General features: G+C 37.2%; 1 protein-coding gene across 3 annotated transcripts in view; it reads left to right on the top strand.

Annotated features, from left to right (window-relative positions):
- The window catches only part of Map4k5 (mitogen-activated protein kinase kinase kinase kinase 5), an 87,151-nt gene that overhangs the window by 64,249 nt on the left and 6,925 nt on the right, over positions 1-15,977 (top strand). For 2 of the 3 annotated variants that reach the window (XM_048362621.1, XM_048362619.1), the window contains exons 24-30: positions 2,383-2,385; positions 2,468-2,582; positions 2,912-2,970; positions 4,326-4,429; positions 5,059-5,236; positions 11,212-11,280; positions 12,829-12,921. In XM_048362621.1, coding sequence (XP_048218578.1) covers positions 2,383-2,385; positions 2,468-2,582; positions 2,912-2,970; positions 4,326-4,429; positions 5,059-5,236; positions 11,212-11,280; positions 12,829-12,921 — 621 coding nt within the window. The remainder of the gene's footprint in view (positions 1-2,382; positions 2,386-2,467; positions 2,583-2,911; positions 2,971-4,325; positions 4,430-5,058; positions 5,237-11,211; positions 11,281-12,828; positions 12,922-15,977) is intronic. The other variant, XM_048362620.1, reaches the window with a different exon arrangement.

Here is a 15,977-nt window from a genome sequence, read left to right as displayed (position 1 = left end):
TTGTTTTGAGGAATGTTCCATCTATTCCTGTTCTCTCCAAAGCTTTTAATAGGTATGGATATTGTATTTTGTCAGAGGCTTTTTGGGCATCGACTGAGATAACAATGTGATTCTTAATTTTAGATCTGTTTATGTGGTGAATTACGTTGATTGATTTACGGATGTTGAACCATCCTTGTGACTGTGGGATGAAGCCTACTTGGTCATGATGTATGATTTTCTTGATCAGTTTCTGGATCCTGTTAGCTAATATTTTATTGAGGAGCTTTGCGTCTGTATTCATTAGTGATATTGGTCTGTAGTTCTCTTTTTTTGTTGGGTCTTTGCCTGGTTTGGGAATTAGTATGATATTAGCTTCGTAGAATGAGTTTGGGATTTCTCCCTCTGTTTCTATTTCGCAGAAGAGTTTGAGGAGTATTGGTATTAGCTCATCACGAAAGGTTTTTTAGAATTCGTTGGTGAATCCATCTGGGCCTGGGCTTTTCTTTGTTGGGAGGTTCTTGATTACCTCCTGTATCTCACTGTAAGTTATTGGTTTATTTAGTTGATTTATTTCTTCTTGGTTCAGTTTGGGCAGTTTGTACTTCTCTAAGAATTGATCCATTTCTGTAAAATTATTGTTTTTTGCTGAGTAGAGGTTTTGGAAATAGCTCGATGTTGGGATCCAGCCTTTGGACTTGACAGGGGACTTGACGCCCTTCCCCCCAGCCCTAGGGGAATGGGGAAGCAGGCCACGGTTCTCTGGGTCCGGAACCAGAAGAACCGGCTTTGCACCCAGCCCCCAACTCTCTCGCCAGCCTTCGGGCCCCCCAGCCTCTCCCTGGTGCGGCACTTTCGAGTGACGTTAGCTCAAGAGGGGATCATGTGATAGCTCCCAGCCTATGGGCGTCCTGGCCGATCGCCTTTCCCTTTCTATCACTTCCCTTTACCCCCTCCTTAATAAATCAGATAGCTCTTGAAGCTTCTCCGAGACTCATGTATGCCTGGCTTTCTTTACCGGTAAGGAGGTGGGTAAGCGTTCTCGTTAGGCTGCGTGCAGGTGAGGTCAGTACTGACTCCTCTGCCCCATCCTGGCTACCTGCCGGCCGGGTGACCAGGAGAGAGGACGAGAAAGGGGGTGGTGAGAAACGTAGCTGAGCCTTGAACCCCACGTCAGGGGAGGCGACCCGAGCCTGACAGCTCCTTATGATTGTTTGAATATCCTGTGTACTTGTTGTAATTTTTCCGGTGGAGTCCTTGATTTTACGTATATGTCTCTTCTTTTTTTTGTAAGTCTTAATTTTGCACATTCTTTTTGCTGCTTTTATCCCTACTCATAGTTATCCTCAGAAATATATTGGGCTGGGGATATGGCCTAGTGGCAAGAGTGCCTGCCTCATATACATGAGGCCCTGGGTTCGATTCCCCAGCACCACATATACAGAAAATGGCCAGAAGTGGCGCTGTGGCTCAAGTGGCAGAGTGCTAGCCTTGAGCAAAAAGAAGCCAGGGACAGTGCTCAGGCCCTGAGTCCAAGCCCCTGGACTGGCCAAAAAAAAAAAAAAAAAAAAAAAAAAAATATATTTAAATGTTTGTACATTATATTACATGTATGATACATTCTTTCTGTGTTCTAGTTAAAATGACTGATGAAACTGCAAGTAGGTTGGTAGTAGAGCTCAACATCCTGAACATGTGTTTAGATTCCAAGCTAGCTGGGAGCTAGCTATGTATATAAGGGAAAGCAAGAAAGAAGAAAGGTGTAGTGTTAGCCAGAATATCTCTATTCTGAGAATTTTTGTCAGGATAAGACTATATGTAAGTTCTGTTTTTATTGTTAACAAGTCTTATATTATGAGGAATCATAAGATAATATTCATCTTGTCTCCCTGCTAAACCCAGCTGTATTTTGATTATGTGGAATGAATTGTACTCTTATTTATCCTTTTATTTTAGCTTATAATCTTGATTTATTTTTCTTAATATTATGGTCTGTTGAGTCTTTATTTGTAATAGTTTTAATCCAAAGTAATTCGATGAATTACTGATAATAGATCTGTTTTAGATTATATTTATAGAATTTTCTATTTTGTTCTAAAATTACTGCATTGTGTACCATTATAACTCAGTCTATAACATAAGGCTTTGTATAAAGTCCATGTTTAACAGTTTCTTTTCCCAAGCTGGCATTGTGAATGTTTATATGTATTCTGTCCTGGTCACCTACTTGTCAAATATAACTAATATGTGTATTACAAAATAGAGTTATCTACTCACTTGAAACATTGCTTACCTATTACATTCAAAACAGTATTAACTGAGTTTGGTTGTTTTGTGTTGTTTTTTTTTGCATGTTTTTCTGTTTTACTTGGTCTTTGGACATTACTGGACTCTTCATTTTAGAAGGTAATCATAAATTTTTACTTGAAAATTATATTTCTCTGCTGTAAATGATGCTAGTAAAAGGTAATCTGTTTTTCTTTTACAGGAAAAACTTTCCAACTCTACTCTCATAATCTTATTGCTTTGTTTGAACAAGCCAAAAAACCAGGCCTGGCTGCCCATATTCAAACTCATAGGTTTCCAGACCGCATACTGCCAAGGTACAAAATACCATTTGATTCTAATGAGAATGAAAGGAATTAGTATCTATTTGTAAATCAGTCACTTTTTAAAAAATAATTTTTCTTAATTTTCAAGGTAGTTTACACTATATGTTCCTAAATTTAATTATTCACAATAAGTATTCATAAAAGTTTGATAGTATAGATGATCAGGCCCTACATCAATCCTGTAAATTCAGATAGTCTGGAATCAAGGTCCAAGTAGTGTTTTTAGAGCTTCTTTTTTGTCCCAATTCTGATATATCTGGTTCACAAATCAGACTACGACAACCATAATGGAGTATATTTGTATTGTCTCGTGTTTTCAGAAAGTTCGCTTTAACAACAAAGATTCCTGATACGAAAGGCTGCCACAAATGTTGCATAGGTAAGTAAATACTATTTCTCAAACTGGACAATTGGAATTTCTAACACTTTTTAGGGTATTTGAAGAGTCTTATAGAACAAATAGGCCAATTTTTAAATAAGAGATCATGTGCCATTGAAGCACAAGAATGTGTTAGGGACAATCATACTCCATAAATGTTCTAAAGTATTGTCCATACTCTCTAGAACAAAAACATTTAACTGTACGTGTGGGATAGTCATATATCACCCAACAATGGAAATACATTTTGAGAAATATATCATTAGGTAATTTCATATTGTCCTTATACAGACTGTGACAGTTATGACATCACAAGAAATCTAATCTTATGGGACTTTTGTAGCTTATGCAGGCCATCACTGACTAAAGTATTATATAGACACACTGTGAGCATTTTCCTAGAGAGAATCATATATCATCAGATTGCCAAGATGTATTACTTGAAAACGTCTAGCAGCTTACAGTCTTAAGCTAAACTTCTATATTATGCCATATATCTTAGTGAAAATAACTGCTTTCATAATCAATACATGTTAGTGATAAGGGAGTCACATTAAAGAGAAAGAAATGACTAATTTGGAATTTGGTAGATTTGAATCAAGAAAGCTCCTACAAGATGAATTAATGCATACCTACTCAATGAGTTATTTTCTCATGCCTTAAGTAGATAATTGAAGACTACTGTGCCAAAATTAAAACATGTGTTTCTATTGTCCTTAGCCCTTCTTGTCAGAATTTATTCTTATAGTTTATTTAGAAGCAGAACTTTTCAGTAAGAGTGCCTATGTTTAAAATCCTTGCACAGGGTCTGGGAATATGACCTAGTGGTAAAAGTGCTCACCTTGTATATATGAAGCCCTGGGTTCGATTCCCCAGCACCACATATATAGAAAAGGTGGCAGAGTGCTAGCCTTGAGCAAAAAAGAAGCCCGAGATAGTGCTCAGGCCCTGAGTCCAAGGCCCAGGACTGGCAAAAAAAATAAATGAATAAAATTCTTGCACATAAAGATTATTTCGAAGTAAATGTGTGTAATTCACAACTGATATAAGAAAGAGAAAAGATAAAGCCAAATGAAATAGACACCATCTTCTTTACTTCCCATTTTTCTCATCCTAGTTCACTAAGACAGTGCCTTTTCTTTGTCAAATAGTTTCTTCTTCCATCTGTATTTTGATATTGAAAGCAAATCACCATCCATTTGTTTTCCCTCGCTTATTTTAGCACAAACTTTTTAAAGAAAGCTAATTTAGCTTTGAAATGATGAAAACTCAGTTGTTGGCCTTTGACTAAACTGTTTTCATGTAAAGGTATTTAGAATGTACTTGGATTTTTTGTGTCTTTTTTTTTTTTTCAGTCAGAAACCCTTACACAGGACATAAATACCTCTGTGGAGCTTTACAGTCTGGAATTGTTCTACTTCAGTGGTATGAGCCAATGCAGAAATTCATGTTGATAAAGGTATGCATTATGTGTTGACATTTTTCTTCTTTAGAAAACACTAGTGTGTGTCTGAAGTAAAAACTTTTGTGTGTGTGCCAATCCTGGGGCTTCAACTCAGGTCCCTGTCCCTGAGCTTTTTTTGCTCAAGGCTAGTACTCTACCACTCGGGCCACAGCTTCACTTCTGGCTTTTTTTTTTTTAATAGTTTATTAGAGATAGGATTCTCATGAACTTTCCTCCCCAGGCTGGCTGGCTTCAAACCATAATCCTCAGATTCCAGTCTCCTAAGTAGCTAGGATTACAAGCGTGAAACACTAGGACCTGGCTTTGAAGTAAACTTTTAAAACCCAATTTGTACCACTTAGGGTAGGCATACTTTTATTAGTAATAGCTATATATTTTATTTAGAGGATTTTATGTTCTTGATAATATTTTCTCTTTATTCTTGCTTAATAAGCTAGATCCATCACATTCATAGTATTCACCTGACTAGTTCTATAAGACACGTTGTGTGAAACTTTTTTCCTTATCATGACAAAGACCTGGAGTTAGGTCTTTACAGAAGTGTATACATCAGTCACTTTACTTTATTCAGCAGTGTGAATAGAAGCTTATTCTTAAATTATATTCTGTTGTGTTTTTTACAGCACTTTGATTTTCCTTTACCAAGTCCTTTGAATGTTTTTGAAATGCTGGTGATACCGGAACAGGAATACCCCATGGTCTGTGTAGCTATTAGTAAAGGCACTGAAGTGAATCAAGTAGTTCAGTTTGAGACAATCAATTTGAATTCTGCATCTTCATGGTTTACAGAAATTGGTGCAGGTAAGTGGTTTTTTTTTGTTTGTTTGTTTTTTACTTTATGTTAGGATGTTGATACTTTTGCATATAAAAGAAGCAAATTCAACCAGTGTAGAGGCTCTTTTAAATAAAGACTCAACATAGTTTCCCTATAAGTTCATAGTTTATATTTTGCCAGGAGAACTTTGATACAAATTATTTTACCAAGGAAAATTCTAATGATTCCTGGCATTTAAAATTGTTGCTCATGCACTGGGTACCAGTGATTCACGCCTATAATCCTAGCTAATCTGAGGATTATGGTTTCAAGCCAGGCCTGGCAGAAAATTCCCTGTTTGACTCTTATCTCCAATTAGCCACTTAAAAAACAACAACAACAACAACAACAAAAAACAAAGTGGAGCTGTGACTAGAAGTGGTAGAGCTCTAGCCTTGAGCAAAAGAGCTTAGAGACAGCACCTTGGTCCTGAGTTCAAACCCTACAACTGACAAAATACATAAAAGTGTTACTTTCTGTGTTTGGACTTAATAATATATAATGTTTCCTAAGATATTTTTGAAATTTTACCAGCTTCTCAAAAATGTAGATTTACCTTTTTCACTATCCTATTTTATCCCATCTTTCTTTCCACTTCACCTATTAAAATTATGGAGTATGCTCTTCAGATTTGAGAATTTTCTGAGATTTAATTAAGCCTTCAAACTTTTCCACTTAAATATTTATTTTACTTTCTACAAAAAGTTACAAATGGTTAGCCTAGGAGTTTATTAAGCATATCTCAGTGAGTGCGCCAAAAAGACTGGGAAGATTTTCTCAAATTTTAAATTTGGAAAAAACAATTTAAAAAAATTTTTTTTCGTTTCTTAATGTTAGTCCTGAGACTTAACTCTGGTACTGGGCATTGCCCCCGAGCGTTTTTGCTCAGTGCAAACACTCTACCACTTAAGCCACATCTTCATTTCTCACTTTTTGGTGGTTAATTGGAAATGTGTCTCACAGGCTTAGCCCCAACTGGCTTTGAACCACAATCCTCGGATCAATCCTGAGGATTACAGGTGTGAGCCGCTGTTACTACCTAAGAATGTTTATTTTTGTTCGGATTCTAGAGCTTGAACTTGGAGCTTGGATACTGTCCCTGGGTTTTTTGTTGTTGTTGTTGTTCAAAGGTAGCACTTTACTACTTCACCCACAGTTTCACTTCTGCTTTTTGGTAGTTAATTGAAAATAAGACTCTTACAGACTTTCCTGCTCAGTCTGGCTTCAAACCACAATCCTAAAATCTCAGCTTCCTGCGTAGCCAGCCGATTACAGACGTGAACTGCTAGTGCTCAGCTATAAGGACGTGTTTTTCTAAATGAAAAAAAATCCCCATGTCACTTGTCATCCAAGAAATGCAAATAAATACTATAATGAAATACCACCCCAGTTAGAGTAGCTATTACCAGAAAAACTAAAAAAAAAAAAAAAAAAAAAAAACAATTCTGTCAAGGATACAGAGAAACAGGAGCTCTTATACACTGTTGATAGTGATGTGGGTTAGTACAGCCAATGTAAGTTAATGTAGGCTTATAGAAAATGCTATGGAGATTTTTCATAGAGAAATATAGCAAGAACTACTATGTGATCCAGAAGTTATACTATTTGGTATAAATCCAAAGTAAATGATATCTGTACTTACATGTTTATTGCAGAATTACCCATAGTAGTCAAATACAAAATCAAACTAAAATTACATCACTGGATGAGCAAGTAAAGAAAATGTGGTCCATATACAGAGCTACACTGAGACCATAAAGAAAAAGAAAAAAAATTTTAAAGAATGAGCACCATGGATGAAACTAGAGGACATTATATTAAGTGAAGTAAGTCAGGCACAAAAAAGACTTAGGCAACACATTTCACTTACTTATGGAAGCTTTAAAAATGATCTTATCACTTGGTGCCAGTGGCTCACACTTGTAATCATGATTTGAAGCCAGTCTGGGCAGGAAAGTCCATGAGCCTCTTATCTTCAGTAATTATCAAAGGCCAGAAATGGAACTATGGCTCAAGGGGCAGAGCACCAGCCTTGAGAGAAAAAGCTAAAGGACAGTACCTGGGCCCTGAGTTCAAGCCCCAACAACAACAAAATCTTACAGAGATAGTGTAGAATTATGGTTACCAGAAGCTGGGAAGGGTTTAGAAGTAGAGGCCGGAGAATGAAGAAAAGATGGTTATGGAATGGAGGTGCAGTTAGATAGGAAGAATAATATCTGTATTCTGTAACCCAATAGGTTGACAACAATTAAATGTGTATTTCAAAATAGCAACTAGAGAGGATTTTGAATAATTTATTTTTAATCTACAGAATACATGAGGTAGGTATCATTATTTTCCTGTTTGTTGTGCCTCAGGTTATTATTTTATCACTTGTAATTCCAGGCTTCTTGTTGTTCTTGTTATTGTTTTGTCAGTCTTGGAGCTTGAACTGAGGAGCTTGGGATCAGTCTCTGAGCTCCTCTGCTCAAGGCTAGCTAGCACTCTGTACCACTTTGAGCCACAGCACCACTTCTAGTTTTCTGGTAGTTAATTGGAGATGGGAGGTTCACAGACTTTCCTACCTGGGCTGGCTTTGAACTGTGATCCTCAGATCTCAGCCTCCTGAGTAGCTGGGATTACAGACATGAGCCACCAGTACCTGGCACAAGTCCAAGTTTATTAGGCAATTTATACATAGGAAATGAAGCAAACTCTACTGTTGCTGATTATTATTACCTAATGTGGTAAAGAAGTCTGTTGCAAGTATTTTAAGTTTGATGCTTCTTATTGAACAGCTTAACTTTTTATCGCTACTAACAGCCTAAATAATACATTTTTTTAATGCATCCCAGATATGAAAGCTAATACAAAACCCACATTAATGTCCCTTTCAAAGTAAGAATCAGTTAAGTCCTAATTTTACAGCAGGGTCTTTGGGTAACATCATTGTTATGATTTCCTGTATCTGGGGTTATAAACACTACCACTGTTGCTAATTCAGATTATCAGCCTGATTTCACATACTCACAAAATTCTGAAAAGATCTCAACCCTGTACAAGTCAGCTTCAGTATGCATTGGACTATGACTCTATTACAGCCACCTGCCTGAACTCACTATTCTCATTATTCTTTAATGGCTTTGTTTAGTTGGATGCTTGTTCTTCTGCTATTGCTGAAAGACATGTAAAATTATATTGCTTTATTAGCATAAGAAATAAACAATCAAATGAAAGTCTCTCCCCATTATGTAGTTACTACTCAAGAAAAGCTACAGATCAATGTATTTTAAAACAAAAAATGAAAACCAAGATCTTTTTAATTAGGAGTCAGAACTCTTTTAGAAGTAGGGGTTTGTTTACTATAGCGTAGGAGGTCATGATCTAGAATACATTTGTAACCATCTTCTGTGTGATGTATTAGAAGGTTATATTCCTCAGGGTTAGACACTTACGAATCCTCATCTGGGCTTGGGGAAAAAGTTGTTTTACTTGTTGTCTAATACTTAAGGTGTTCTATTTTAACAACACTTTTCACATGGTCTAGACATGGTCTAGACTAACATTAAAATAGACCAAAAACTTATTTCCTGAGGAGAGGCAGCGTTGGGGATTCAGCTTGGCCTTGAGGGGGGAAGGGCGATGAGAGCGCTCCCGAGTCGCCGCCCTTCCCCCAGCCCTGGGGCAGTGTGGAAGTGAGCCACACCTATCTCCTTCTGGGTCTGGAACCAGAAGGGGTAGCTTTGAGACCATCCCCCACCTTGCGCCAGCGAGCACGTGTGCTCCTTTTTCGAGGGCTTTGCCCAGAGGGCAGTACTATGGGAAGTGACATTAGCCCATGAGGGAGGTCCTTGGGAGCTGCTCTTGGGACAGACAAGCTCGCCAGCCTATTGCCAGCTCCTGCTCAATCCTCCTCATCATCTCTATTTTACTGTAAGCCCCTCCTGAATAAACCAGATTGTTCTCCGAATCCGAGATCCTTGTGCGCCTGGCTTCCTTGGTGGGTAAGGAGGGAGGAAAAGGGGATCTCGTTTTGGCCACGTGCACCTTAGGCTTGCCCGTGTCCCTTCGCTCCACCTTGGCTGCCCACGGGTTGGGCGCCCAGGGGAGAGGGTGAAAAGGGGAGCACTGATAAGGGAGTAAGCTTAGCATCCACACACCAGGGGAGGTGAATCTAGCCCGGCAAGGCAGTACTCTGCCTGAGTATCTAATTCAAGTCACACACACACAGGTAAGGCAGCAATACTAGCCAGCCTCTTAACTTTACTAGCAGCTTCATTTTCACAAGTGACTGTTGATGCAGATCCTAGCCACATTCATTGTTGAAAGAAGAAGCTGTGCCTTTTAGTGGCAAATCTATAATATTAAAATGAGCTCCAATTCAGAGATTCCTATTCTGATATACCTTTTTAAATCTTAACTCTTGATTCATTATTGCATCTGGTCAGTTCTTACTAATACTTGTTGAATGAATGTGTGAACATAGATTAGCTAAGAAAAAATATTTATTATTGTCAGAAAGACAGTTTATTGGTTGGTAGGTCTATATTCTTTACTGTATATTGCTTTTTGATAAGCAGAAAGTTGTGGTCTGCAAATATGTTGGCAATATTGTCCATCATGCTACTTTTTTTTTGCCATTCAACAAAGCAGTTAACTTTCATACACACACACACACACACACACACACACACACACACACATCAATAAATGGAAATTTTCTTTTGCTCAGTTTTTTTCATTCTGTACTACTTTGAATCACTGGCTTCTTTTTAGTTCAAAGATGCTATGACTCACCTAGCTGATCTGATTTTGAAAAAATGTAGAGTAATATCTAGCTATTGTATATCATATGTTTTACTCAAGTCCCTATATTCACCTCCCTTTGCTTCACTTCTTATCTTTTTTTAATAATTCAGACCATTCTAGAACTAAAGTTTAATTATGATCTGAGGCTCAAGCCAGTAATACCAATTACTTGAGAAGCAAGGGATCTACAGATTGTAGTTCACGGCCAGCCTGGGCATAAAAGTCATAAGACTCCCTCTCACTCAAAAGTTGGGTGTAGTGGAACATGTCTGTCATCTCAGCTATGAGGGAATCACAGTGGCTGGGCACAGTGGCCCTTACCTGTCATCCCCAGTGAACACAGAGAAGTTCAGGTAGGATAACCAAAGCCCAGGCTAATCCAGGTGAGACACTGCCTCAAAAATGACCAATACAAAAAAAGGCCTGGAGCTCAGTGCTGGTAGACCATGCCTATAATCCTAGCTACTCAGGAGACTGAGATCTAAGGATCTCAATTCAATCCAGCCCAAGCAGGAAAGTCCATGAAACTCTTAGCACCAATTAACCACCAAAAAAACTAGAGGTGGAGCTGTGGCTGAAGTGGTAGAGCCCTATCCTTAATCATAAAAGCTCAGAGCCAGTGCACAGATCCCAAGTTCAAGCCCCAGGACTGACACAAAAAAAAGAGAGAGGGCTAAAGACATCCCAAGTGTAAGAGTACCTGCCTAGCCAGTGCAAGGCCCTAAGTTTGATCTTCAGTACTTGAAAAGAAAGTAATTCTGGGGATTTTGTTGTTTCCTCTCCCCGCTCCTTTATTTTTTCTTTTTCTTTATTGTCAAAGTGAATCACAGAGGAGTTACAGTTTTATATATAAGGCAAGTACATTTCTTACCCAACCTGTTACCTCTTTTTTGTACTGGTAATGGGCCTTGAACTCAGAGACTGGTGCTGTTGCTTTTTTTTTTTTTTTTTTTTTGCTCAAGGGTAGCACTCTACCTCTTGAGCCGCACCTCCACTTTCTAATTACAATTTTTATAGCTCAGTTATCCATTAAATTTATTTCCTCTTTTTTTAAGTAGCAGAATGAATGTTAGTTTTTATTACATTCAAAAACTAAATCACAGCAAGACTACTGTCTATAAGCTGTAGTTTGTTAAAACACATTGTATAACTGTATCTTTCTTTTCCCTTTTAGGTAGCCAACAATTAGATTCCATTCATGTAACACAGTTGGAGAGAGATACTGTTTTAGTGTGTTTAGACAGTAAGTATTACTTTATAGGGTTTTTAAAAAAGTATACTTCTTACTAACATAATTCTGTAATGCACTTGATTCTGTGGAACTATAATTCAGGCTTATATTTTTCCAAGTGGTCTGGTTTTATTTGAAAAAAATACTGAATAGGCTATAGATAATTAATTGATCTTTTGATCAGTACTATCCTCCTATCACTTGTAACTTTATTTTATATTTGGCCTACTTGGAAACCTTATATTAGAACTGTTGGTCATACCCTGTGGTGAAATCTATAGAGATGATTCTGTCTCATAGCTCATTTTAACTATGAAAATAAAAGATATTATTGCTCTAATCTACAAAGTCATGTAAAATGGAGTCATGTGCGAGTGCAATTCTAACATTCTTTTAGGTTTGACATCTCCACCTGCTGTGAGTCATTTGATGCAGGGAAAGGTGTTTTGGTAGAAATGTATTATACTGTGAACAGTTGAGAGGCAGGAAAATCTTTAGATCTTGCACAGGAAGCATTCTGGTTCTTAAAACCCAACATATTTTTATGAAATGAATCCTACAAGATAAAATATAATTCATCATCACTGATCTGAAGGGATTCAGACAATAGACTAAAAAGGCAACACAAAGAAAGGTGGTCTGCCAGTCAGAGCTAAGATGATGAAACTCAAAAACAATGGAGAGGCTGTTTAGTGCTCTCCATGTCTAACCTACAGCCTACTACCCTGGAGAGTGCTATTGATGCCCTAGTGCCTTTGCAGTCGAACTTCTACAGTAGAAAGATGAATTATTGCAAATGACACTCACTGTATGTTTGTGTAATTTGTAAGGAAAAATCAACTCATTGCTAAACACTTGAGCACCAAAACAGCCTCTTGAAAACAATATTCTTTTAAAAATGAAGATGTGTTCAATGTATACTGCTTAAAAACAAAAAATAATGGCACTAAAATTGTCATCTACCAGAAGAGACACTCTTATAACTTGTCTTTTAAAACATGAAACTAGGGGCTGAGGATATGGCCTAGTGACAAGAGTGCTTGCCTTGTATACATGAAGCCCTGGGTTCGATTCCTCAGCACCACATATATAGAAAAGGCCAGAAGTGGCGCTGTGGCTCAAGTGGTAGAGTGCTAGCCTTGAGCAAAAAGCAGCCAGGGACAGTGCTCAGGCCCTGAGTTCAAGGCCCAGGACTGGCAAAAAAAAAAAAAAAAAAACATGAAGCCAGGCACCTGTGGCTCACGCCTGTAATCCTAGCTACTCAGAAGGCTGAGATATGAAGATCATGGTTTGAAACCAGCCCAGGCACAAAGTCCATAAGACTCCCATCTCCAATAAACTACTCAGAAAAGAAAACCAGAAGTGGCACTGTGGCTCAAGTGGTCAAGTACTAGCCTTGAGCACAAGAGGCTCAAGGACAGTGCCCAGTCCCTAAGTTCAAACCCCAGGACCAGCGAAAATAAGTACATAAAAACAAATTAAAAATTGTTTATATTATATATTCATTTTAGGGAATTTGAATTTCTCATCTTGACTTTTGGGTTTTTTGTTTGTTTTAAGAATTTGTGAAAATTGTAAATCTACAAGGAAAATTAAAATCAAGTAAGAAACTGGCCTCTGAGCTAAGTTTTGATTTTCGCATTGAATCTGTAGGTAAGTACCTCTTATTTTTTTGCTGAGTTTAAAATACTTAGGATGTTTTTGTCATTCTGTAGTATAGAATGCTAACTAGAGAGAGTTACTAGACCGGTGCAACCTCATAGAAGTTGTGGTGAGAGAAGTGTTCTGTGTTCTTAAATACAATAGCCATTAAACACACATTGCTCTTAAACACCAGAAACATATCTGGTCATGTAAATTACTTTTTCATTTCTAGTTATATTTTCATGTGAGTAGTTACATGTTAGTAGCTAACATATTGGGAGGCTAACCCATAGTAGTCTTTATAAATATTTAAAACTTAAAATAATAACAGAGCACTGGTGTTTCACGCCTGTAATCCTAGCTACTGAGGAGGCTGAGATTTGAGGACCATGGTTCAAAACTAGCCCAGGCAGGAAAGTCCATGAGACTATCTCCAACTAACTACCAGAAAACTAGAAGTGAAGCTGTGACTCAAAATAGAACACTAGCCTTGAGAGAAAGCGCTCAGGGAGAATGCCCAGACCCTGAATTTAAACCCCACAATCAACAACAACAGAAATCCCAAAATAATTTCTCTTCCTCTTTCCCACTGCTGCATCATTAATTATACTTATCTTAGTTCTTTCTAAACCATGAGGTATTTGTGTGGTGTGATAATAGTGCTAGATATGGTCAAGTTCTTTGCATGTAATATTCTACTTGGTGTTTTTTGTTGGTACTATAAGTAGTTGTAAAAAAGGGTTGCAATTTTCCAAGTCAAGTTAATGAGTACATTTCTTGATCAATATCACTCCTTCATTCTTCCCCATTTTATCCCTTCCATCCCTACCCTCAAGTGACATAGTTCATTTTTTACATAATGTACATTGAATATGACTACATTTGCTCACCCTTTTCTTCCTCCATTACTGGCTCCCCTCCCTTTACCCACCCCTGAAGCATGTTTTCACTTCCTAGTATTCATTTTGATAAATAGTACTTTAGTTGTTCAGAGGAGTTACACTTTCAGATTGCTCCCCTAAGTATACTCTCCTTTAGTCAGTTTGTACATAAATGCATTGAGCCCTTTATATGTTATACATAATTGTATTTTAGATCCAGCTTCCACATGTGAGAGAAAATATTAATGGTTTTTTGCATTTAGATTTGGCTATATATGAATCACAGCTTTACTACAAGTTTAGAAACTAGTATGCTATTTAATTGGCTTTCTTGTTGGTATTTACACTGTAAAACTCACTGGTTTTATAATAAAAGCATTAAAATGTATTTGTTTTTATATCTTTCTTAGTGACATATCAATAATATTTTCCCCAGGAGTGATAGAACCTGTGAGAAAATAGTTGATGATGATATGATCTACCCTAAATCAGAAAAAGAAAGATTTTTTTTAAAAAAGTTGGAATAGGATGCTGTTGGCCCAAGCCTGTCAACCTAGCTACTCGGGGCCTTGCATTCTCACTTAGGTTTCTCTGCTTGTGGCTTGAGCCACACCTCCATTTCTGCTGATTGATTGGGGGTAAGAGTTTCTCAGATTTGTCTGCACAGTCTATCTTTTAATCACAATTCTCGGATCTCAAACTCCTGAGTATCTAGGATTATAGGGTTGAGTCACCAACACCTGACTCGTGTATTTTTAAAATTTTTTTTCACTACTTAAACATTTTTTGATTTTTACAAATATATTTTTTAGTCTCTCAGGACTGGAGTTTTGCCCTGTCATCAAATACAATGGGTTAGCTCAGTGGTGGAGCACATGAGGCCCTGGGTTCAGTTCACAGCACCATATTTGTGCTTCTGTATAACATCTGATAGAAAAATACCTTGCTTATGATTGGGAAATTTAGCTCGTTCTAGCAGAAAGCCTAAACTTTGTGTGAATGTCAAAACAGAAGAAATTTTGGAAGCTAATTTCTTCTTTTACTCATTTATGTACTAGGTGTTAATAATATTGCATGCCAGTTTTGATTTCATATCTTTGAAAGAGTAACATGTGGGTCATTTTTGTTTCAATTGCAGTATCTCAATTTTTTCATCTGTGCCAAATTATTTAAGGAATTTTCATTTTTACACCAAAGTTTGTTTCTCCTTGGCTACCATCACTTCTTATTGCTAAACCTTGAAATAGTTACAATGATCCTCTTGGACAAAATCCCTTAAAATCACCTCTGAAAAATAAAGTTGGTAACTTTAGTTTTTCATTTGTCACCCTTAGGGAAACACATGTAATTTGTCAGCATCAAATGCTTTTATTTTTATTGAACTGAATTACATTCCCAGAACTTTTGGGGGGGTTTTGTTTTGTTTTGTTGTTGCCCCTTCCTAGGGCTTGAATTCAGAGCCTGGGTACTCCCCTGAGCTTTTGGTCTCAAGGCTAGTGCTCTATCACTTGAGCTACAGCTCCACTTCCTGCTTTTTTGGTGGTTAATTGAAGATAAGTCACTCATGAACTTTCCTTCCCCTGCTGCCTCCAAGCCATGTTCCTCAGATCTCAGTCTTCTGAGTACCTAGGATTATAGGGGTGTGAGCTGCCAGTGCCCAGATGCTTCCTAGAACATTCTTACATTCTAACTTATTACTTAGTGTTCTATTAAGAAATTTACTGGTAATTTTTAATAATTTTCCCTCACCATCTTTGTTTGTTTTCCTAATTCTATTTATTATCCCTAATACTTACATTATAATTGTATAAGAACTGACTTAAATCATAGATATTCAATGAATGATTAAATTTTAGATTATAGGAGCAGGTTTGCTTTAAAAATTAATTTTATTATGAGGAAAATAATAAACATAAAGGATGTTTACTTAATAGCTACTTAAGGAACCTTTTTAAATCCAAACCCCAGCTGTTTTAAGACTTACGAAAGAAAAATTAAGCCAGTATTCAATTTATCATATGTTAAGCCGATATCTAAATGGATGCTTGTTGCATACATCTTTAAAAACTTGTACAACTCAGCTTCAGTATATTACTTCAGTTTAGACATGTCTTAGCCACAAAAATGTTGGGAAATAATGGTCTAGACAGTGGAATTTTGCCCTGAGCTCTAGAATAGCCGTAT

The sequence above is a fragment of the Perognathus longimembris genome, chromosome 14 (genome assembly GCF_023159225.1).
Source record: "Perognathus longimembris pacificus isolate PPM17 chromosome 14, ASM2315922v1, whole genome shotgun sequence".
In the NCBI taxonomy this organism is placed as follows: domain Eukaryota; kingdom Metazoa; phylum Chordata; class Mammalia; order Rodentia; family Heteromyidae; genus Perognathus; species Perognathus longimembris.
This window is presented reverse-complemented; position numbering and strand designations above follow the sequence as displayed.